The sequence below is a fragment of the Scyliorhinus torazame genome, chromosome 9 (assembly GCF_047496885.1).
Source record: "Scyliorhinus torazame isolate Kashiwa2021f chromosome 9, sScyTor2.1, whole genome shotgun sequence".
Lineage (NCBI taxonomy): Eukaryota > Metazoa > Chordata > Chondrichthyes > Carcharhiniformes > Scyliorhinidae > Scyliorhinus > Scyliorhinus torazame.
Window position 1 is genome coordinate 116,513,393 of NC_092715.1, and position 25,103 is coordinate 116,538,495.

At 43.5% G+C, this 25,103-nt stretch overlaps 1 protein-coding gene across 2 annotated transcripts in view; it reads left to right on the forward strand.

Moving 5' to 3' along the window:
- fer (fer (fps/fes related) tyrosine kinase) overlaps positions 1–23,254 on the forward strand; it is a 414,420-nt gene extending 391,166 nt beyond the window's left edge. For both annotated transcript variants that reach the window (XM_072516399.1, XM_072516400.1), the window contains exon 19: positions 18,939–23,254. In XM_072516399.1, the coding sequence (XP_072372500.1) occupies positions 18,939–19,081 (143 nt within the window). In that variant the 3' untranslated portion in view covers positions 19,082–23,254. The remainder of the gene's footprint in view (positions 1–18,938) is intronic.
- Positions 23,255–25,103: the final 1,849 nt, after the last annotated feature.

The window sequence follows — 25,103 nt, forward strand, 5'->3', positions numbered from 1 at the left end:
GTATATTTTCCATGACAACATTTGCAATACAACATGCTCACAGTATTCGCAAATCCACATCGAACTATCACTTTTTCCAAATAAATTCTCCCTATTGTTAAATACACAGTTTTAAAAAAAATTAAGTCTTATCTTAACACATTACTCATCACCTAACCACACAAAAAGACCGTGTTTTACAACTTTACATATTTGCAACTGTTTTCACAATTTCAGTACTAAAATTAAAGTACAATATCAACACATCCCTTCGTGGCTTTGGAACCAATAGTCATTATATACTACATATGGCGTGTAAACAACATCAATATTATTTGTGATGTTCTGTGTAGTTAAATCAAGAAAACACACTAAACTACCACTATTCCCCCTCTATTAAAACATTCACACAGTTTAGAAATGCTGATCAAGTTCTTGAACGGCACACATACCCCCATTATTATAACATAACAGTGCCTACCAATTTACATGACATTTCTTCTTTAATAATTAATACAGCTCGTCAATGCAATATTGTTTGCTGCATTGGTAATAATTTTCCCGCCGTGGCATCAAGCTACAAAAATTCTTAAACTGTTGTCATTAATCATATTGGGGTTCCTTGTCAGTCGCTGCTGTCTGCCGAGACCCTTAATAACTCCACCACATAGTACATACCCCGTGGAGACCTCAGATCATCCATCAGCTGATGTCCAATTAGAGATGAATGACCGGAGGTTTTCATTGCTCAGTAATAATTTGATATTTTGATTTGTTTCTAACCCGTAAAGTTTTCCTCCGGGCTCTTGTCATTTAATTCCCTCAAATATGTAGCCAATAGTATCATTAGTTTCCCCCCAATCCTGCCTAAAACATTCTTATCTGGAGTGCAGTTATCTTTCTTCTTGTGAACTGGTTTGTCTGTTATTTACTTTTTCCATCTGAAAAATCAAATTTCATAGATTATCATAGAATTTACAGTGCAGAAGGCGGCCATTCGGCCCATTGAGTCTGCACCGGCTCTTGGAAAGAGCACCCTACCCAAGGTCAACACCTCCACCCTATCCCCATAACCCAGTAACCCCACCCAACACTAAGGGCAATTTTGGACACTAAGGGCAATTTATCATGGCCAATCCACCTAACATGCACATCTTTGGACTGTGGGAGGAAACCGGAGGACCCGGAGGAAACCCACGCATACACGGTGAGGATGTGCAGACTCCACACAGACAGTGACCCAAGCCGGAATCGAACCTGGGACCCTGGAGCTGTGAAGCAATTGTGCTATCCACAATGCTACCGTGCTGCCCATAATAATTGGTCTCAGAATAAACCGATAAAGAGTTTGTACTGGTCAAGGGTGGAGAGGGCCCTATTCTTTAATTTGTACTTTCTATCTTAGTTTGGATACCCCAGAAGTGCCCTCTCCAGGACTTCCGGATTTCTTTTGCCACCATTTCTTTCCTTTTTCTTTTTGAACTGGTTTATTTTCCTTATCCTTGATATACATCATACAATTAAAGCCTGTTAAGCCCCCTCCTTCTGTCATTGCACCCCTGAGTGAGATTCGAAGAATCTCAGACTCCTCCCCTTTTGCTCACTCTGATCCAATCTGTCGAAACCTTACTCTGATACATTCCTGATATTGCTACTGCATTTACTTTAATTATTTTATTTTGATTACGACCGGATTTTTATGAAGGTAAGTTCCAAACATGACAATTTAACTTCATCACCTATCCAACCAATGCTGCTAGCGGGTTTTAATTCGCTGTCTTCCCACCAATTGGGTCATGTGTTTTAATATCTTAATTCAACTGTATGTTTACCCAGATTCTAAACAATCTTGTCTTTATATTTTACAACTTCACTGATTATTTTCCCTGTAGTCTTAGTTGGTAGCTTCACCCACACTTCCTCTGTATTATCAATTGTTTTTAATTTTAATTTTACCTGCATCTATTTTTATCAAATCTTTCCCTGCCATCAGATTCTCATTTCCTTATACTGCAAGTAATTCTCTTAATCTAACAGTTGGTCCAATATCTTTATTCTCCAAAGCTCCTTCTTCAATGTATTTAACAATCTAAACATCATTATTTTTGCTGGTGACATTCTAGTGATCGTCGGGCACTAGGACCCTGTGGAGCTATGCAGTGTCAATTTCAACGTTTCAAACGCTCCGTTTCAATGCCTGCAAGCAGCTGACTGCTGCCCAGTACAAACTCTTTATCGGTTTATTCTGAGACCAATTTAGCTCTGAACATACTGACTTACTACCTCATAATACTGATCACATTTCTACCTGCCATTTATAACTTTCAATTAAGGTGAAACTCGGTTTTGCAAAATACAACATTTTTTTAAAATACAAACACCAAAGGAAATTCACAATTCCTTATTAGACGTACACATACTCATTCATCCATTCAGATCTTGGATCTCTACTTTGTAGGGTTTCACAAACCCTTATTAAACACACACTCATTTATCCACTGAGATCTTGGACCTCTATTCTGTCGTTTTTTTTTACATAGATTACATAGAACATACAGTGCAGAAGGAGGCCATTCGGCCCATCGAGTCTGCACCGACCCACATTAATCCCTCACTTCCACCTTATCCCCGCAACCCAATAACCCCTCCCAACCCTTATGGACACTACGGGTAATTTAGCATGGCCAATCCACCTAACCTGCACGTCTTTGGACTGTGGGAGGAAACCGGAGCACCCGGAGGAAACCCACGCGGACACGGGGAGAACGTGCAAACTCCGCACAGACAGTGACCCAGCGGGGAATCGAACCTGGGACCCTGGCGCTGTGAAGCCACAGTGCTAATCACTTGTGCTACCGTGCTGCCCTTTTAGTTACTCTTAACAAAAATTGAGACCCCTCCATGCTGATAAAGTTTCACTTATGCAGGAGTTTTTTGCCTCTGTTAATTTCTTCCACTCTGTTTCATTGCTTCAACTCTCTTGAGCGTGTTTCAGAGCAAGAGGATTATTCTAATTGCCATTTTTCGGAATTCTAAGTTCTGTTCCTGGTTGTCCCTTTCAGTTGCAATCTGAAATTAAGGATAACTAAGGCACTATCTTCCTGTTTTAGTTGAGGGTAGATTGGTTATTGGTCTCTGAAGATTCTAGGCGTCCCCTATTTCTCTAGGATTTAACCTCACAATCTGCCTTACTCTAAGGATGATTTATTTTTTTGGCCTCCTTTTACCAGTAATGGATGCAAGATTTTTAGTGCTGTCACCAAGATGTCTTGCAGACTTTTTCTCAGGGTCAGCATCTTCTAGTCTGCTGATTTCACACCCAACCTGAGCTTCAATCCCCTCGATCCACAGAATATCCTTACAAAAGTCAATCACACATGACTTTCCAGACTAAACTCGGCAGGTAAAGTTCTGACTCACACACCGACTAGAAACTTCTAATATTCTAGCCTTTGTGCCGGTTAGAAACTTCTAATATTCCAACCGTTTGTTGGGAACTAGAAACTTCTAATATTCTAGCCCCCACTCTAGCCCCCCTTCTGCTCAACTAGAAACTTCTAATATTCTAGCCTCGCTTTACCTAGAAATTTCTAATATTCTAGGTCTCCACGCTGGATGCCATGGAGAAAGCAAAACAACCGGCTGGGCGTAATTAACACTGTTAACACATTGGCTGCCATGTAGAAAATAAAGCAACCTGCTAGGCGTAATTAATAAGGTTTTAATTAAAACGTTGGGCGCCATGTTTTTGAAAACTCACCACTATTCTTAGAATTCCCCCTATACCAAAAAGGGCCGACATTCTAAATGGTGATCAGGAATTCTCACTCCCCGACTCCGATACAGGCTTCAGTGGGTGCTATTCAGGTCAAACTATGTTTTCAAGTTATCCCCCGGTATAACCCATACCTTCACCGAAGATTTCATCTACTTACCACTTAGTAGCATCGATCCTGGGTCCCGCATTGCTAAGTAAGTAAAGTAGACTTTGGAATAACCACTATTTCAGGTTAAATTACGTTATTTTATTATTATATTTTTTCTTTTTAAAGCTGCAAATACTTTCTTTACAGAAAGGAAAAAGATCTTGCTTCTGGATCCTTCTGGTTGGTTGAAGGGACCGTCAGGCCCAACTTGACAATCAATCTTCTTTAAAGTCTGGTCTTCTTTAGATGTATTCGCTGATGAGCTTGTTTGCTATGTCCTATCTTTCCCATGTACCGAGCTATGAGAGCTGACTCTGCTGGCTATCTCTGAGCTGACTTTGCCTCCTCATTAAATTCTTAAAATCGAAACAAACCTGTTGGACTTTAACCTGGTGTTGTAAGACTTCGTACTGTGCTCACCCCAGTCCAACGCCGGCATCTCCACATCATCTTTAAATTCTAGTCTTCCTTAGATGTATTAGCTATTTTAGCTCGGCTGCCATGCCCTGTCCATTTCCCATGGCCGAGATGACTGTAAGCTGACTCTAGCTGCTTGTTCCTTCTCTGCTTCTCTCTCGCTCTCTCCCTCGGAGTTCTGGTTCTCGTTCTGGTAGTTCCTGCCCTGGTCCCTAGGTTTATATTCTCTTTCTAACAGTTATTAAGTTTTTATGACGTTATTGTAAAGTAACATTTTTCACTTTGATTGTATCTTTGATCTAAACTTTCTAATCCAACTAAGTATTCATTTTGACTTGACTTCATCTCATTGATCTGATTACATTGTTTCCTTTGTTATGTTCAAACTGCTTTGACTTCAAGAGGTTTTACTTTTGGTTTGGTTCTTGTCATTTCTATAGTTTTATTTTCCAATTTTGTCCTCAGCTCATCATAATTTTGACTTTGATTTTGGCTTTGAATTATGTTTCTCGTAGACTGATAGTCTTCAGTTTTCTTTAATTTACCTGGTATTAGCACATTTTCACACCTAGAATTCTCACCAAATTCAACTGAACCTCATCCATTCTTTTCCAGATGCTTACTAAGATAGTTACTTTCAATTAAGGTGTGAGCCATTGTTTTTGGCTTCATTCAAAATCCTGTTTGTCTTGTTTGCTAAACCTGCTTGACCAAGGATATCTGCATTTTACAATCCTGCTCCTGAGCAGCTGATGTTAACCCTTTGTGGGATCTTTCCCTGTATTCTCTCATGTTTCTCTCAGACCAGATATTGCCAGACTTCCATGTTTCAAATGACACATCTTTCCATATTTTCAATAACAGCATACAACCTTATAACCACTCAATTATTTCCATCATCCTCCACATCATTAGTTCAACACTTTGCATGGTGTTATGTTTTAAATGGAATCTATCTTTATGTAGTTAATACTTTGTTCATTCAATGGTATTCTAGAATTCTAAATAAATTTGGGACAAGAAGTATATTGGAAATTATAATGAATGCTCAATGACTATAAATGATTGCACTTGTGTTGACAGCTCGCCTTAATAGATTTATAATCTAGAGGAATTTGTGGCACAACATGGAATCAAAATGAAGTGACCATTACTGAGAGTAATGGTTGATGGATGTTTCTCAGGCTGAAAGGCTTGTAGTGAAATTCTCCAGAGACCTTTGTTTTTCTTGATACATATTAATGATCTAGACTTCTGTGTACAGGGAACAATTTCAAAATTTGCAGGCAATACAAAACTTGAAAGTATTGTAAACTGAGGAGAACACTGTAGAACTTCAAAAGGACATAGGTTGGTGAAGTGGGTGGATAGTTGGCAGATGAAGTTCAATGCGGGATGATACACTTTAGTAGGAAGAACATAGCGAGACAGTATAAAATGAAAGGGTACTCTTAAGTGGGCACAGGAGCAGAGGAACCTGGGTGCATATGTGTATAAATCATTAAAGGTGGCAGGACTATTTGAGAGAGCAGTTAATAAAGCATTCAGTATCCTAGGCTTTATTATTTGGCGTAGAGTACAAGAGCAACCTTGTATAAGACATTAATTAGTCCTCAGCTGGAGTACTGTGTGCAGTTCTGGGCACTGTATTTTAGGAAGGATGTAAAGTTATTGCAGGGAGTTCAGAAGAGTTTGAGAATGGTCCCAGGGAGAAAGAACTTCAGTTATGAAGTAAGATTCCAGATGTTGGGACTCTTTTATTTGGAGAAAAGGAGGCTTGAAAGGAGATTTGATAAAGGTGTTCAAAATCATGATGGATCTGGACAGAGTAAATAGGGAAAGGATTGAGAACAAGAGTACGCAGGTTTAAATTAATTGGCAAAAGCTATATGAGAATAAACATTTTCACACAGTGAGTGGTTAAGGCCTGGAATACACGGACTGAGAACATGGTGGAGAAAAGTTTAGTTGAGAGATTCAAGAGGGAATTAGGTGATTATTTGAAAACAAACAATGTGCATGATTGCAGGGACACGATGGGAGAATGGCACTAAATACAATGCGCATTCAAAGAGCTGGTGCAGACATGATAGGCTGAATGGCCTCGTACACCACAACAGTTCTGTCATCCTGTGAATGTACAGGCCATGCCGTCCACTCAGAGCACATGCAGGGAACTAAAATATAAAATGGTAGTAAGCCCTGGAAATTATAGAGGAGCAATTAGACCTTGCTTTGTTGTTTCTTGCTTGCATCCAAAATGTATCCAGAACCTATCAATGTTGGTCAACAATGGCACACAAACGGACTTCTGGTGGCGGCCATGGAGTGATTCGCACATTTGTGGCTCCCGCTCGAAGTGGATTTTTTCAGTCCTTCCCCACCCAAGTTGTGTGGTGTTTGAGGGAAAAAAGTGCATGCTTGCCCAGGGAATGTAATACACCTTTGGTGGGGCTGATGTATGGTTCATCGGACGAGGAGTGCCATGAAGAGCAAGAAGCTGGAGCAAGAAAGTTTTTGTGGTGTGACACAGGAGAAGATGGCGGAGTGGAAGGGCTCCCAGTGGTCGCGAAGCAGCTGATGGAATTCCTCAATGGCTAATTTCAGCAGCAGAGGAAGGAGGCCTCAGAGGATTTGGTCAAGGTGGTGGAGCTACTTAGGGTGCCAACTGAGCGGGTGAAGCAGAAGCAGGAGGCTCAGGGCCTGACTATCCAGACGGTGGAGGAGTTGGTGGTAGAGCATGAGGATTGGTTGACGTCTTTGGAGGCGGAGATGGGGATGGTATTGAGCAGTCAGAAAAGGCTGAGGGAATAGCTGGAGAACCTTGAGAACCACTTCAGGAGACACAATCTGCGAATTGTGGGGATGCCCGAAGGCATGAAAGGTGCGGAGACCACCAAGTATATGGTGAACATGTTGGAGAAGTTGCTAGGGGTAGGGGGTTTTTGACCGGTCACACGAGGTGGATCGAGCGCACAGGGCACTGAGGAGGAGGCTGCAGGTGGGAGAGCCGCCGAGGGAAATGGTGCTAATGTGCATCAGTTCTTGGATAAGGAGAAGATCTTGAGGTGGGCGAGACAGACCAAGAAGTGTACCTGGGAGGGGAGTGAGCTGCGGATTTACCAGGACCTGGATGCGGAGATGGCCAAGTGGAGGGCTGGGTATAATCAGATAAAGGTCGCCCAATACAAGAAGGGGGTTTTGTATCCCGCCCGCAAGTGGGTGAAACGCCAGAGGCAAGAATTTTATTTTGACTCGCCAGAGGAGGCGATAGACTTATGAGGGACACTGGATTGGGAGGAGTGTGAGGACATTAGTTTTGTGAAAAGTGTGGGGCACATTGGGTGGGTGGATTGGGGCAAGGTACAACAGGGGGTAGGGGGGGGTGATAAGTGTGCCTTTTGATTTTCTTTGGTTTTTGGGAGGGTTGTGGGCAGGGGTGGATTGGAAGGGTGAGGGGTGGTCAGAGACCGCAGGCAGGGACCACAATACTAGCTGGGTGGGCTAGTTAATGGGAGTGAAGTAGGGGGGTGCCAGGAGGAAGGTGTTGGGGGTGGGGGGGGTTGTTGGGTGGGAGGAATGGGTTGGATCTTTGTCTGGGCATTGTGGGAGGTTGGGGGTGTTGCTGATAATGGTGTGGTTGGTGTGGCACAGTTGGGAAGGCAGAGATGGTGGCAGACATCTTGGGATGGACCTGGAAGAGTGTGTAACATGCGCTGGGGAGGGGCTGGCTGGGATATGGCTGATCGGTAGGGGAGGTGGGGCGGTCTTTTGGAACGTGCATGGGTTGAATGGGCCGGTTAAGCGGTTGCGTGTTTTCACATACTTGAGGAGATTGACGGCGGATGTTGTGTTCTTGCGGAAGACGCACCTGAAGTTGCGGGATCAGATGAGGCTGATGGAAGGGATGGGTAGAGCAGGTGTTCTACTCAGGGTTGGACATGAAGACTCGGGGGTTGGCGCTGGTGGTTAATAAGAAAGCTGCGTTTGAGGTGGGGAGCATTGTGGCCGATTCAGAAGGTATGTATGTGATGGTCAGTAGGAAGCTGATGGGGATTTCGATATCCTGGTGAATGTTTATGCCCCAAATTGGGACAACGTGGACTTTATGAGGCAGCTGTTAACGAAGACCCTGGACCTGGACACGCACCGGCTGATAGTGGGGGACGATTTTAACCCAGTTCTGGATCCGAGGATGGACCAGTCGAGTGCTAAGTTGTTGAAAGTATCAGTGGTGGCTAGGAAGCTGAGGGGGTCATGGATCATCTTGGGGGGGGGGGGGGGGGTGCGAGCCCTTGGAGTATTGGGAGGCCAAGGGCCAAGGAGTTTCCGTACTTCTCACGTGCACTGGGTGTACTCTCGGATACGTTTCTTTGTGATAGATAAGGTGCTGCTGGCGGGGGGAGCCGAGTCGGAGTATTCAGCGATCGTAGTTTCCGACCACACGTCGCACTGGGTGGATTTATGGGTAGTCCAGGAGGAGGCCTAACGACTGCAGTGAAGATTGGATGTGAGGTTGTTGGCGGATGAGGGAGTGTTTGAGAGGATGAGGGCCGCCAACCGGGGTTTTGTGGAGTTGAATGACACGGGGGAGGTTACGGACTCCACGCTGTGGGAGGCACTTAAGGTGGTAGTTATGGACAAATTTATTTCCATCCAGACACAGAGGGAGAGGGTGAAACGAGAGGCGAGAGCGAGGCTGGTAGATGAGATTCTGAGTGTGAATCAGAAGTACTTGTTGGCGCCAGAGGAGGGGTTGTTAAAGGAGAGGCAGAGGCTTCAGATGGAGTTTGGGATGGTGCCCACGGGGAAGGTCAGTAGGTAGGGCAATTGCAGAGGGGCAGTATAAGAGTATGGGGAAAAGGCAAGTAGGATGTTGGCTCACCAGCTGAGGAAGCAGGCAGCGGTGAGGGGGATTGGTAGGGTGGTGGATGAGAAGGGTAAGGTGGTGTTGGATCCAGAGGGGGTGAACAAGAGTTTTTGAGGCCTTCTACAGAAGGCTGTACGAGTCGGAGTTTGCCTGCAATGTGGTTTGTACCGTCCAATTTCACTGCTTAATGTTGACGCAAAGTTGTTAGTGAAGATGTTAGCGTCGCAGATAAAGGATTATGTGCCGGGGTGATAGGGCAGGACCAGACCAGACTTGTGAAGGGAAGGCAGTTGACAGCAAATGTGCGTAGGCTGCTTAATGTTTTTATGATGCCCTCGGAAGGCCAGGAGGTAGAAGTAGTGGTGGCAATGGATGCGGAGAAGGCCTTCGATCGGGTAGAGTGGCCGTATTTGCCGGAGGTGCTGGGTTGGTTTGTGTTGCCATGGGGTACATGGAGTGGGTTCGGCTACTGTATATGGCACCGATGGCGAGAGCCTAGACGAACAGGATGAGTTTGGGTACTTCAGGCTACACCGGTGCCCGCTCTCCCCGTTGCTTTTCTCTTTGGCGATAGAGACGCTGGCAATGGCACTTAGGGTGTCATGGGGTTTGAAAGGGATTGAACGGGGATAGGGGGGGGGGGGGGTGGGGGGGTCAGTCTCGCTGTATGCAACAATCTGATGTTCTACATTTCAGACTCGGAGGGCAGCTTTGAAAGGATCATGGAGATCTTTTTTTTTAAATATATTTTATTGAAATTTTTTTTTCCCTGAGCAACATTTTTCCCGCTTACAAAACAAGCGAAACGATAACAATAACAAAACAGAAATGTTTTAACTTTTTAACAATAATAATAATAATAATAATATACAAGTAACAAAACCTCGTACTCTATTGACCTATACTCAACTAAGCCCCCTCCCCCCCTGGGTTGCTGCTGCTGGTCATCTGTCTTCCCTCTAACGTTCCCCTAGGTAGTCGAGAAATGGCTGCCACCGCTTGGTGAACCCTTGAGCCGATCCTCTCAGGGCAAACTTTATCTGCTCCAGTTTAATGAACCCCGCCATATCGTTTACCCAGGCCTCCAGTCCGGGGGGTTTCGCCTCCTTCCACATGAGTAGGATCCTGCGACGGGCTACGAGGGACGCAAAGGCCACGACATCGGCCTCTTTCGCCTCCTGCACTCCCGGCTCTTCCGCAACTCCAAATAGAGTTGACCCGGGCCTTCACCACCTGCGAAATCACTCCCGTCACTCCCTTCCAATACCCTTCCAGTGCCGGGCACGCCCAAAACATATGTGCGTGGTTTGCCGGGCTCCCGCCACACCTCCCACATTTGTCCTCCACTCCAAAGAACCTGCTCAATCTTGCCCCCGTTATGTGTGCTCTATGTAGCACCTTAAATTGAATCAGGCTAAGCCTGGCGCATGAGGAAGAGGAATTTACCCTGCTTAGGGCATCAGCCCACATACCCTCCTCTATCTCCTCCCCTAATTCTTCTTCCCACTTTCTTTTTAGTTCGCCCACCGACTCCTCCCCCTCTTCCCTCATCTCTCTATAAATCTCTGACACCTTGCCCTCTCCGACCCACACCCCTGAAAGCACCCTGATCATGGAGATCTTAAGGGAGGTTCTCGGGGAATAAATTGAATATGGGGAAGTGCGGGGTGTTTCCGATTATTGCTAGACTAATGTGAGAGGGCAGTAGAGGAAGCATGGGGAGCTGCCGTTCTGGGTGGTGAGGGTGAGTTTTCGGTATCTAGAAATCCAGGTAACATGGAGCTGGGCGCAGTTGCACAAATTGAAGTTGGCACGGCTGGTGGAGGGGATGAAGGTGGATTTCAAGAGGTGGGATGTGTTGCCGCTGTCACTGGCTGGGTGCGTGCAGATGGTGTAAAATGACAGTGCTGCCCAGGTTCTTGCTTGTGTTACAGGACACCTCCATCTTTGTCACCAAGTCCTCTTTTAGAACAAAGAAAAAAAAAGTACAGCACAGGAACAGGCCCTTTGGCCCTCCAAGCCTGCGCCGACCATGCTGCCCGTCTAAACTAAAATCTTCTACACTTCCTGGGTCCGTGTCCCTCTATTCCCATCCTATTCATGTATTTGTCAAGATGCCCCTTAAACATCACTATCGTCCCTGCTTCCACCACCTCCGCCGGTAGCGAGTTCCAGGCACCCACTACCCTCTGTGTAAAAAAAACTTGCCTCGTACATCTCCTCTAAACCTTGCCCCACGCACCTTAAACTTATGCCCCCTAGTAATTGACCCCACTACCCTGGGCCTCTGACTATCCACTCTGTCTACGCCCCTCATAATTTTGTAGACCTCTATCAGGTCGCCCCTCAACCTCCATCATTCCAGTGAGAGTTTAGGAAGGTGAACAGGATAATTTTGGGTTTGTGTGGGCGGGGAAGACGGTGCAAGTGAGGCGGGTGTTTCTGGAGAGGGAGTGGGGGTGCTAGCGCTGCCAAGTTTGATAAATTATTATTGGTCGGCAAACATGGCAATGGTGAGGAAATGGGTGGTGGAGAGGGGTCAATGTGGGAGCAGGTGGAGGCAGCATCATGTAAGGGGACGAGTTTGAGGTCACTGGCGTTGGCAGCCTTTGCGTTTTCACCAGTCCGGTACTCAGTGAGCCCAGTGGTGGTTTTGACATTACAGGTGTGGAGCCAGTGCAGACAGCATTTCGGGTCAGAGGCATGTCGTTGTGAGCCCCGATATGTGACAATCACAGGTTTGTGCCGGCGGGGCTGGATGTGACGTCCCGGGGTAGGTTGGGATAGAGTACTTTAGAAATTTGTTCATCGGGGGCAGGTTTGCAGGTCTGGAGTAGTTGGGCGAAACAAATGAGTAGTTGCCCAAAGGTAATGGTTTCAGATACCTACCTACAGGTGAGGGATTTTGTGAGGAGAGAGGTGCCATCCTTCCCGGGGATCTGTCTCCAATGTTGCAGGACAAGCTGTTGGTGAGGGGAGGGTGTTGGATATCTACAGTGAGTTGAAGGAGAGGGAGGGCGCTCCGGTGGAGGAGATGAAGCGTAAATGGGAGGAGGTGTTGGGTGGGGAGGTGCAGGCCGTGGCGTGTAACGAAGCCCTGCGGTGGGTGAACCTTCCTCGTCGTATGCGAGGTTAAGTCTCATCCAGTTTAAGGTGGTGCATAAGGCCCACATGACTGGTGCGATGATGAGTCGGTGCATTGCGGAGGTGGAGGATAGGTCTAGATTGTGTGCAGGGGACCCGCAAATCAAATTTTATTTTTTATTTACAGGATGTGGGCGTCGCAGTCCTTGAAGTGTAGGTACACACACTGTACTGTTAGGGAGGGAGTTCCAGGATGTTGCCCCAGTGACAGTGAAGGAATGGTGATATATTTCTAAGTCAGGGTGGTGAGTGACTTGGAGGGGAACATCCAGGTGATGGGGTTCCCGGGTATCTGCTATTCTTATCCTTCTGGATGGCAGTGGTCGTGGGTTCGGAAGGTGTTGTCGAAGGAACCTTGGTGAGTTACTGAAGTGCATCTTGCAGATGGTACACACTGCTGCCACTGTACTTCAGTGGTGGAGGGTTTGAATGCTTGTGCAAGGGGGAGCAATCAAACGGGCTGCTTTATCCTGGATGGTGTCGAGCTTCTTGAGTATTGTTGGAGCTGCACTCATCCAGACAAGTGGAGAGTATTCCATTACACTCCCGACTTGTGCCTACTGGATGGGGGACAGGCTTTGGGGGGGGGTCAGGTGGTGAGTTACTCACCCTAGGATTCCTAGCCTTTGACCTGCCCTGGTAGCCACAGTATTAATGTGGTTAGTCCAGTTCAGTTTCTGATCAATGGTAACCCCCAGGATGTTGATTGTGGGGGATTCAGTGATGGTAATGCCATTGAATGTCATGGTACGATGGTTAGATCTTCTCTTGTAGGAGATGTTCATTACCTGGCACCTGTGTGGCGTGAATGTAACTTGCATTCTTGTCAGCCAAAGCCTGGATATTGTTCAGGTCTTGCGGCATTTGTACATGGACTGCTTCATTATCTGAGGAGTTGCGAATGGTGCTGAACATTGTGCAGTCATCCGCAAACATGCCTGCTTCTGACCTTATAATGGTAGGGAGGTCATTGATGAAACAGCTGAAGATGGTTGGGCCTAGGACACTACCCTGAGGAACTCCTGCAGTGATGTCCTGGAATTGGGATCCAACCACCACAACCATCTTCCTTGTGCCAGGTATGACTCCAACCAGAGGAGAGTTTTACCCGATTCCCATTTACTCCAGTTTAGCTACGGCCCCTTGATGCCATACTCGACCAAAGCTGCCTTGATGTCAAGGACAGTCACTCTCACCTCACCTCTGGCATTCAGCTCTTTTGTTCATGTTTGAACCAAGGCAGTAATGAGGTCAGGAGCTGAATGACCCTGGCGGAACCCAAACTGAGCGTCCGTGAGCAGGTTATTGCTGAGTAAGTGCCGCTTGATAGCGCTGTTGATGACTCCTTCCATCACTTTTCTGATGATGGAGAGTAGACTGATAGGGTGGTAATTGGCTGAGTTGGATCTGTCCTGTTTCTTGAGTACAGGTCACACCTGGGCACTTTTCCACATTACCAGGTAGATGCCAGTGTTGTAGCTGTACTGGAACAGCTTGGCTACAGGTGTGGCAAGTACTGGCGCACAATCCTTCAGTACTATTGCCGGAATATTGTCAGGGCCCATAGCCTTTGTAGTATCCAGTGCCGCCAGCCGTTTCTTGATAACACATGGAGTGAATCATATTGGCTGAAGACTGACATCTGTGATGCTGGGAACCTCTGGAGGCTTCTGGCTGAAGATTGTTGCAAATGCCTCAGCCTTATGTTTTGCACATACGTACTGGGCTCCTCCATCATTGAGGATGGGGATATTTGTGGCGCCTCCTTCAGTGAATTGTTTAATTGTCCTTCACGACTGGATGTGGCAGGGCTGCAGAGCTTAGATCTGATGTGCTCATTATGGAATTGCTTAGCTCTGTCTACTACTTGCTGTTTGGCACACAAGTAGTCCTGTATCGTATTTTTTGGTATGCCTGATATTGCTCCTGGAATGCTCTCCTGCACTCTTCATTGAACCAGGTTTGATCCCCTGGCTTGGTGGTAATGGTAGAGTGGGGGATATGCAGAGGTTGCGGATTGTGGTTGAATACAATTCTGCTGTTGCTGATGGCCCACAATGCCTCATGGATGCCCAGTTTTGAGTTTCTAGATCTGTTCAAAGTCTATCCCGTTTAGCATGGCGGTAGTGCCATACAACACGATGGAGGGTATCCTCAGTGTGAAGACAGGACTTCACCTTCACAAGGACTGTGCGGTGATCACTTCTATCAATATTGTCATGGACAGATGCATCTGCAGCAGGCAGATTGATGAGGATGAGGTCAAATATGTTTTTCCCTCTTGTTGGTTCCCTCACCACCTGCTGCAGTCCCTGTCTAGCAGCTATGACCCTTAGGACCCGGCCAGCTCGGTCTGTGGTGGTACTACTGAACCACTCCTGGTGAAATCCACCAGCCAGAGCATATTCTGCGCCCTTGCCACCCTCAGTGTTTCTTCCAAGTGGTATTTAACATGGAGGAGTACTGATTTATCAGCTGATGGTGGCTGGTACGTGGTAATCAGCAGGAGGGTTCCTTGCCCATGTTTAACCTGAAGCCATTCAACTTCATGGGACCCAGAGTCGATGTTGAGGACTCCCAGGGCAACTCCCTCCCTACCACTGTGCCGCCACCTCTGCTGGGTCTGTCCTGCTGGTGAGACAGGACCTACCCAAGAATGGTGATAGTCGTGTCTGGGACATTGTTTGTAAGGTATGATTCTGTGAGTATGACAATGTCAGGCTGTTGCTTAAGTAGTCTGTGAGATACCTCCCCCAACTTTGGCACAAGCCTCCTGGTGTTAGTAAGGAGGACTTTGCAGGGTTTGCCATTGTCGTTTCCGGTGACTTGTTCGGTGCTGGGTGGTCCGTCTGGTTTCATTCCTTTATTGTGTTTTTGTAGTGGTTGAATACAATTGAGTGGTTGCTAGGCCATTTCAGAGGGCATTTAAGAGTCAAATACATTGCTGTGGGTCTGGAGTCACATGTAAGCCAGACCAGGTAAGGATGGTAGATTTGCTTTCCTGAAGGACATTAGTGAACAAGATGGGTTTTTACAACAATTGACAATGGTCATCATTAGACTTTTAATTCCAGATATTTTATTGAGTTTAAATTCCATCACCTGCCAAGCTGGGATTGGAACCCTAGTCCCCAGATCATTATCCAAGGTCTCTGGATTACTAGTCCAGCGACAATACCACTATGCCACCCCTCCCTGTCTGCATGTTCTGGGCATGTCTTGAGGTTGAGGGGATTCTGGCAGGTGTTCTCGGACGTGGTGTCTGAGACTCTGGGTGTGGGGGTGGCCCCGAATCCGGAGGTGGCGATATTTTGTGTGTCGGAAGGTCCGGGAATCCAGGTGGGGAGAGAGCCCAACGTATTGGCCTTTGCCTCCATGATAACCCAGAGACAGATCTTGTTGTGCTGGCGAGACTGGGAGCCACCGAAGGTGGGGGTATGAGTGAGTAATCAGACAGAATTCCTGCGTTTGAAGAAGGACAAGTTTGCTTTGCGGGGGTCAGAGGAGGGGTTTGATTTGATTTGATTTATTATTGTCACATGTCTTCGTATACAGTGAAAAGTTTTGTTTCTTACATGCTATACAGACAACGCATACCGTACATAGGGAAGTAAGGAGAGACTACAGAATGTAATGTTACAGTCATAGCTAAGGTGTAGAGAAAAGATCAATTTAATACGAGGCAGGTCCATTCAAAGGTCTGATGGCAGCAGGGAAGAAGCTGTTCTTGATCTGGTTGGTACGTGACCTCAAACTTTTGTATCTTTTTCCTGACGGACGAAGGCGGAAGAGAGTATGTCTGGGGTGCGTGGGGTCCTTAATTATGCTGTCTGCCTTTCCAAGGCAGTGGGTTCACCGGGAGGTGGAAACCGTCCATTGATTGCGGGGGGGGGGGGGGGGGGGGCTGATGTATTTTTCATGTCCCTTTGTTAAATTAGATTCTGTGGCCACAGTGTGTGCCAGCATGCCATAATTAGTTTTCTCTGCCGTTAAAGCAACTATACCAGTAATCTATACAGGACATTTCTACCAAGAACAAAGTTTAAAAAACATGTTTAGCTAACGTGAATGTGCAATTAAGGAGCAGAAATGCTCTGTGTAGAAATTACTGTCCTGCCAGCAATTGCATGCTCCCTTCCCTATCTAAGTAATAGATGTCAAATAATCCATTTCATAATTCCTTCCATGAGATCTAAAACTTTGAACCAAATTAACATATATTCTAATACCTTTCAGAAAGAGAGCGATCCAATACTGCTGAGATGTTTATAATGTGAAGCTCAACCTCTGGCTTGCTTCTTTTGTTTTGTATTAAACATCTCTGCAATAATGATCAATTTATGTACTTTTATATGTTGTCAAAACACAGCTCCTTTTATCCAGAGATCCCCTTTGTAGACAATGATGCATTGCTTCCAGGATTGCCTTACTCTACATTAACTTTTAGTCTGCTTGTTTTTACCTTCTCTGCAATGCAAACATAGAGATTCAACTTCATTCAGTACATATTGCAAAGTAGTATAAAGGACAACACGAGTATGTAGTATGAGTTTTTTTTTTTAAATTTTATTCTCCTTTTTCACATTTTCTTCAAAATTTACACCCACCAACAATCAACGGTAACAATTACAATGTCAATCCTCTTATCAACAACAACAATCCCATCCTCCCACCAATCCCCAAAGAACAACCCATATGTCAACACAAACATTAAATAACAAAAAGATTCAGGAATCACCCATAGTCACCATTAACACACGCACAGTCTTCGTTGTCGTCGTCCCCACTCCCCTGCCCAACAATGCTCGATGTGATCCAATTCTTGAAAGTGCATAATGAATAACGTCCATGAATTGTAGAACCCCTCCATCCTTCCCCTTAGTTCAAACTTCACCTACTTGGGAGTTAAGAATTCCAGCAAGTCGCCACGCCAGTGCATAGGATGGAGAGGTTGACCTCCATCCCAACAGGATCCGGCCTTCGGGTGATCAACGAGGCGAAGGCACCCGTTTCCAACCCCGGCTGGTCTGACACCCCGAATATGGCCTCGAGAGGGCCCGGGTCCAGTTTCACGTGCACCACTTTAGAGATTACCCGAAAAACCTTATTCCAGTAATCCTCCAGCTTCGGACCGGACCAAAATATATGAGCGTGATTTGCAGTCCCCGCCCGCAACATTCACACACATCTTCTACACCTTCAAAGAGCCGGCTCATCCTCGCCTTTGTGAGGTGTGCTCTACATACCACCTTCAGCTGTATCAGCCCCAACCTCTCACACAGGGTGGAGGCATTCATTCTCCGGAGCACGTCGCACCAGAACCCCTCCTCCATACCCTCCCCCAACTCTTCCTCCCACATTGCTTTAATCCCTTCCAGCGGTGCCTTCTCCTCTTCCAGAATAGCCCCATAAACCGCCGACACTATCCCCTTCTCCAGTCCCCCTGTCGTCAGCACCTCCTCCAGCATGTGGAAACCGGCTCCACCGAGAAGCTCTGTATCTCCTTCTTGGCAAAGTCTTCAAGCTGCATGTATCTAAACATTTTCCCCTGCTCCAGTCCATATATTGCTCCCAGCTCCTTCCATACTGAAAACCGACCCCCGAGAAACAAATCCTTTACTGCCCTAACTTCCTTCTCTGGAAATTCCCATTCCACTTCCCTGGCTCAAATCTGTGATTCATCCGAACCTGAAGTGCTAGCGAAACTGCCTCCAAATTCTCAACGATGCTATTACAAACGAACGTCCTGATTATTTCCCCGGGGCCATCGGGAGCGGCGCTGTTGCTCGCACCTTCAATCCCGACCCCCTGCACAAACTCTCCTCCATTCTGACCCACTGGGAATCCACCCCTGTGACCCAACTCCACACCTTCTTAAGTAGTGAGAGTTTTAATCCTACCCCCTTTTAATTTCATATCACTCATAAAAATACTCTGTGGATGGTTTTGCCGAAATTAAATAGGCTACTTAACTCTGTGTTAGATTTCGCGTATGAAAATTAATGGACAGCCGCCCCCAGAAACCACTATCTAGTTGAAAAAGGAGTGGGTGTCCATCCTAGTACTAAATGTCACCATACAGACGTGTGCCCTATAAAAAAACAACTAGACAATGTTTTGCTCAGGTTGTTGCAAACATCAGAGTAGCTGAACAACAGGAGAATATTGTATTCAACAACTTTAGACCGTGACCTTTATTTTCCCTCTTAACCCCTTTTTTATATATCCCAAACATTTTTTGTCTCAATGCAAAAAACTACCCTCTCCTACTTTGTTCATCGTCACTTGTTCTTAGGTTTTGCTACATCTTTGTTCCAATCTCTCCCAGCTCTCACTAATCACTGACTTTCTAATCTATTCCAACGGTTCCACCCCCTCTTCTACAGTATATAATCCAATGCATTTCTCCCTCTAACATTGAAGAAGCCATACAGACTCGAAACATTAACTCTATTTTCTCTCCGTACAGCTGCCAGATCTGTTGAGTTTTTCCAGCATTGTTTTTGTTTCAGATTCCAGCATCTGCAATATTTTACTTTTATTATAATACTATATAACAGGAGAATATTGTTGTTTTAAAAAATGCTTTGAAACTGTTCCAGGTTACAGGATGTCACCACCACAGAAATGTCCAGAGGAAGTATATAACATAATGCTGAGATGCTGGGAATATAAACCAGAAAATCGACCAAATTTCAATGATGTGTATAAAGAACTCTTGTGTGTCAAGAAGAAGATAACGTAGTAACACGGAGTAAATGCTGACTGTAGGAAATTCAGTGTTCAGTTATTGAAAAAAATCAGGAGTCACAAGATACCATTTTTTCTCCAATATTGTAATTAGAATTATGTACGCTTGTTATATCACATCAGCATGTTTCTGTTGTAATTTATAAACGTTTGTTTCCTGTTTTGGCATCTAAACATTTGTAAGGTAGATCATGGAGAAAAGGCTTCTCAATGCATTAATAAACACACATTGAAAAATATTCTCATACCTAACTTCAAGAAGAAATAAAATTCAATGGCTGTCATTTTCATTAAAATGTAAATGGATAGAGCACAGCAGATTATGGTATGTTTACTTGGAGCTATTGAAATGCGATACAATGATTTTATGTGGTGCGCTGACCCCGAATCTGATCTATTTGTAAATTGGTATTTTCAAACTCAAATATTATTTAGTACAGACTGCAAGGAAAAATATGGTCCTGAGATGGTGATTATTTCCACGTATTTTAAAAAGCACTGAACTGTCCAGATTGGCCATATAAAACATCAAAAATACCAGCAAGAGGCTTTATGGTAATCTTGTGCTATAATTGCACACAATTCTTTGATTTGCAAGATAAGCCTTCCATGATGTGCTTGGGATTCCAAAGTACTGTACAGTGGAAATACCCTCACTTTTTAAATCAAAAAATGTTATTACAGTTGTTTGGTTTACTTCAGTTTTGAGACCTTTGATCTTATCGGCTTCCAAATGCACCTTGTATTCTGACTGTTAAAACGTTTGAAAATATTGTGACAGTACTGGGCATTTGGTCAAACCTGAACAGGAACTACATTATTTTGCTGTCAATATATTGTTGCTGATAAGTTAAACCTTTGAGCATTAACTGACCTCTCCTTCTTTCAGGGAATTTGAAGTAATTATTTCTTCTAATTTCTAATGAGAATCAATTAAGATATATTAGAGAAGCATGCAGAACCATGCAGTGTTTCTTAAAGCATAACTGCTCAGAAATAATCCTCCAAATTATAACTACTTTTTGATGTTGGTGATGTAATGTTATTGTTAATGTATTTTACTTTATCACAATTTAAAAAGGGAGGCATCTCTTGTCAACACTAATTCTGATTCAGTAATGACTTCCACCCCTTTTAATCAAATTAATTATACTCCATTATTATTGAGGAAGTGTATGATTCTGTTTCTTGAGCATGCACATAACCTCCATAACCATGCTCATTCGGCACAGACTTGCACATGTCCTGACAGGGTGCAAACTCACCTGGAGACTGTTCCACAGAACAGGTCTCATGTGCTCTGTTGCTGTGGGAATGTTTTCAATGTGAATTTCTGCAACCAGCATAGTGGCACCAGCTTCTGACATTAATGTGAACATCAAAAGATTACAAGAGGCCATAAAAAGGGAGTTATAATGAAACTGTGATGATTCAAAGCTTAATGTGTTTGTCATGCCTTCAATGCTTAGATATCTGATGAAGTGCTTTAGTCTGGTTCCAATATCTGTTTTCCACATTTGCCTCCTCTGCCTTGCTCTGACCTTTTAAAGAGCGTAGAAAATTTCAACATTCAAAACAAACTGTCCAAGAGGACATCTGTTTCAGAAAATAGTACTATGATAAAGATTCACTGACATGATACTTTTCATGAATCAAGTTATTGAATCATCTAGATTCATAAGTGTATCCTGTATACTTCACTAACTAGTCATGGTTTGCTCTATATTTTTCTCCATATCTGAATCTTTTTCTAAAATTATGTTGAACATTATGGTGTTCGGAGATGATTACAGCACACTGTTCTGCAGTGCTCTTGAAAATCTAATTTTTTGGACTGTAAGACTAGAGTCAAACTGATATGCAGTAGCAAAGGTGAAACGCCTTGAAATCCTGTGCTGTAAATCATGATATTAATGGCACAACTGCAGATTTAACATTTCCACGGTTCCAATTTTCAAATATGTTTACAAGATATGAACTGAAGTAACTTTCAGTTTGTTTGGCATGTTTAGTCAATTTTGATCTTTGACAAGTTTGGAATTTGCAAAAAATAATATGATTTACAGTGCTTCTAAAACTAGACCTGTCGTAAATACATAGGGATTTTATGGATTTGGGTTCTATGGAATTTCTGTATTAATAGAAAATGAAATAAGCTGTGCTTCATATATTTTATGTACTTTGTACAGCGTTTACTGAAAATTCATAGGGTTATTTTACAGCATTTCTACTGATTTTATTTGAGTGCTGCAGTTAATCAATTCGAAGTTCCAAAAAGAATGATGTTAATGACCCAATATTTTCACAGACAGTAAATGTTTAATTGCCTTCATTGCACTGTTTCAAAACAAATTCCATTTTATACATGGAAAATAAATGCTTGGCAAGTTGCACAGAAAATGTTTCGGTGCAGTAAGAACATTAAATGTTTATAAGAACATTAATATTTTTAAACTGGTGATCTGGGTGCTGCAGAGATTTCATCCTAACTGGTTAATCGCGCTGTCTTTGTGAACCAAGTGTAGTCACAGTTGAGTCAGTAAACTCCTTTGGATTTGAAAAATGTTTGGTTGCCAAACCAATGCCAGAATGATCATAATTGCCATAAGCAAGGCTGATTTACAGTGGGTATTATACCTTGCCTCCATATCGAAGTGATGTGAGAACCAAGTCTTAAAATATATATTTTTCACTTCATGATAAAAAGCCATATAGCATATTTGAACATTTTGAATGGCATTATCCAGTCATAGGTGGAGATTATTAAAGACTGTCTCGAATTTAAGTGCTAGTATGGTGTACTGTGCCACAAACTATTACATGAAATTCAATAAAAGTGCTGTTTCCGAATATCCACAACATTTGAATCCTGGACAAGATGCTGCATTCCACAGTGGACTTGTCTGACGGCCACTTTCGGAAGCGAACTCAATTATAATACAGGTAAAAATCTTATTAGTAGATAAGACTGATATTTGTTTAAAATCTGTGAAGACAGATATTTTACATTTAATTTGTAAATATAAACAGGAGAAGAAAAATGTGGGAAATTGTATACATCAGTGTGCCATATGTGTCATAATATGTCACCGCTTAAACCCTTTTGTCTGAGCTGCCTGTACAGGAGTTAACACACTGTGCTCTTAACAAAATAGCCAAAAGCTGAAACAACAACCTATATTAATGAGAGAAACTTTCCTGTCTATGCTGTCTGTATGATTTTATGTGACATGAGTTTGTATAGTCTGCACCTTTTATTCTGGTTGGCACAAATATACACGCTTTAGCTTCTATACAAAGAATATGCCACGCCTTTTGCTCTGATGTAGGTGTGACTATAAATAAATTCAGAATGTTTTGGCTACTTTTTTTAAAATCAGTGTTTCACTACAAAGATTTATCTTGCCTGATTTCCCATTATTCTCTGACTTATCTGCTGCCACAGATAAGTGGCAAAAAGCCTTCAATTTCTAACTATGTGCCATATATATTGCCTTTATATGAATCAAATGGTAAATTTTCTGCCATTTAACTTCCAACTCCTGCCAGTAATGAGTGAAACAGCAAGTTGTATTGTGCTTTTCAAAAACTTCAGGAGTGTTTCATTTTGTGCCATAATAAAGACCAAAATTCTGATTTTTTTTTTAGAAATATAAAAGTGCACCTTTTCTTTTTCTAACGTTAAGCTTCCATTTTTAAAGAAAATACATTTTCAACACTGGAATTATGTGATTCTTTTAAATGTCTTAAACTTTCTGTCAAAAGCTAAAATGTACTTTTAAAAGTAAATGTTCACTTTATAATTAAAGTCTTACTTTTAAGGATGTATATATATTTCTGCCCCAAAACAATAAAATGAAAATCAGACTGAATTCTGATGATGCCCATTGGGGAGTAATGTTCAAAATATCATAGCAGAAGTACTTGTCTTTTGTAATTTTTAACACAATCCTTTGTTGTAACATTTATTTATTTTGTACTTTTTTACATTGAATTTACAGGGATTTTGAAATGACTTTTTTGGTTATCATATTCTCTGTATTCTCTGCTCTTGAGAATTGCAGACTTGTTCCTGAATTGCTTCTCTGTCATATTGGGCCAAATACCACTAACAAGTCTGCTGTTGATATTTATACGGTAATCTCTTAATAAACAGAATGGATTGTTAGCATTATCTTCGTCTCTTTCTTGTAGCAATACTGAGAACTGTTCTTTTGATGCCAAGTGCAACATTAGGCCAAATTCTTCTATGTAAGTAATTACATGGCGGCATAATAGCTCAGTGGTTAGCACTGTTGCTTCACAGTGCCAGGGTCCCAGGTTTGATTCCTGCTTGGGTCACTGTCTGTGCGGAGTCTGCATGTTCTGTGTCCCAAAAGTCCCCAAAGACGTGCTTGTTGGGTGAATTGGACATTCTGAATTCTCCCTCAGTGTACCCGAACAGGCGCCGGAATTTTTGGGTACACTGAGGGAGAATTCAGAATGTCCAATTCACCTAACAAGCATGTCTTTCGGGACTTGCGGGAGGAATCCGGAGCGCCCGGAGGAAACCCACGCAGACACGGGGAGAATGTGCAGACTCTTCATCCCAAACCCTGAGGATGGGGTAATTACACAATTCAAGATAAAATTGGGATGACGAAAATGTCCATTCATTCTACTGAACTGCTGTATCGAACCTGACTTCATTAATTTCTTTCAGGGAATGGAAGCTACCACCCCTTACCATTCTCGTCCTACACATGACTTCAGCCATACACCTGTGGCTTGGAAAGCCTTCGTACCACACAAATTCTACCTTGCCAACATTACTCATACACTATGTACACTAAACGACATCTAAGAGAGATTTTTAAAGAAGTGGATGAAAGAATATGGATATACAGAGACCCAGGCATTCTATGTGTCTTGCTTTGCTCGGAATAGCAGAAAGAGGACATGGCCACTGTTTAAAGGACACAATTCAATATTAGTCTGCAGCAATAATGGCTAGAATTTTACTGGCACACCGTGGATTCCGGCATTGGGAGCAAATAGCGGTTCTCAGCCTGCGTGGGTAGATTGCAATACAGTCGCAATTTTACCAGCTGCAGTCAGGAGATACTCCCAGTGCTGCCGTTCCCACCACTGGAAGAATCTCCTTGTGGCAGGAACAAGTTGGGTTTTGTTCCATTTCCAAAGGGCTGATAAATTCAGGCCATAATATTTCACTGAACAACTTGTAGAGGCAAATTAGATAACACTTGTCAGGAAATAACATTTGGGATGCATTTACCAGTAATTTAAGATGTGATGTGCTCAACGTATCAAGCTTGGGAGGAAGTGATTGTGGACCCATAGTTGCTAACATTCGCCTCCACTGGAGTTTTCCCTGTTATGTCTGGGTCTGTTGTTGATAGAGATTAATTGCAATGATCATGCAACAACACAATTATCATTTTGCCATGCAACTGCCAGGATAGTAGGTGAACTTGATGAAACTTGACCTTTTATCATAGAGTAATGCCTCCATTCTTGCACTCCTAAAGTATGGATTAATTGAGTTGAAAATATAATAATGGTTTTAGACTTTAAATGCCGAAATGAAAGATGTTGCAAAATCCAAGACTGAGGCTTAGATTTTCATTTCCTAGAGTCGGCAAGGGATTGGAAATCACTAAACTATTATTATTTTCACAGCAAATTTACATTTCTCCCAAAAACCTAGCCTAAGCAATCTTCCTTAGACGGGAAGGTTTTTGGGTTAGGGTCGGGTTGTGACTTCACATCCATGTCCATTGATATTGAGGTTGCAATTGACAGCCCTAGGGGAAATTTGTTTAATCCTGTTTCTCCTGTATGATTGTAAGCTTGGATGGGTTTTGAAAGGCTATTGAAAACCTGTTGTTGGAGGTTCAAAACCTTGGAAGAACCCTGTTGTGGAAGGGAGCGTTCTGACAGGCAAGTGTTCAATGTTTTAACCGCTTAAATTGCCTTTATTAGATGCTTATTATAATCAGATATATTTTTACTGCAGT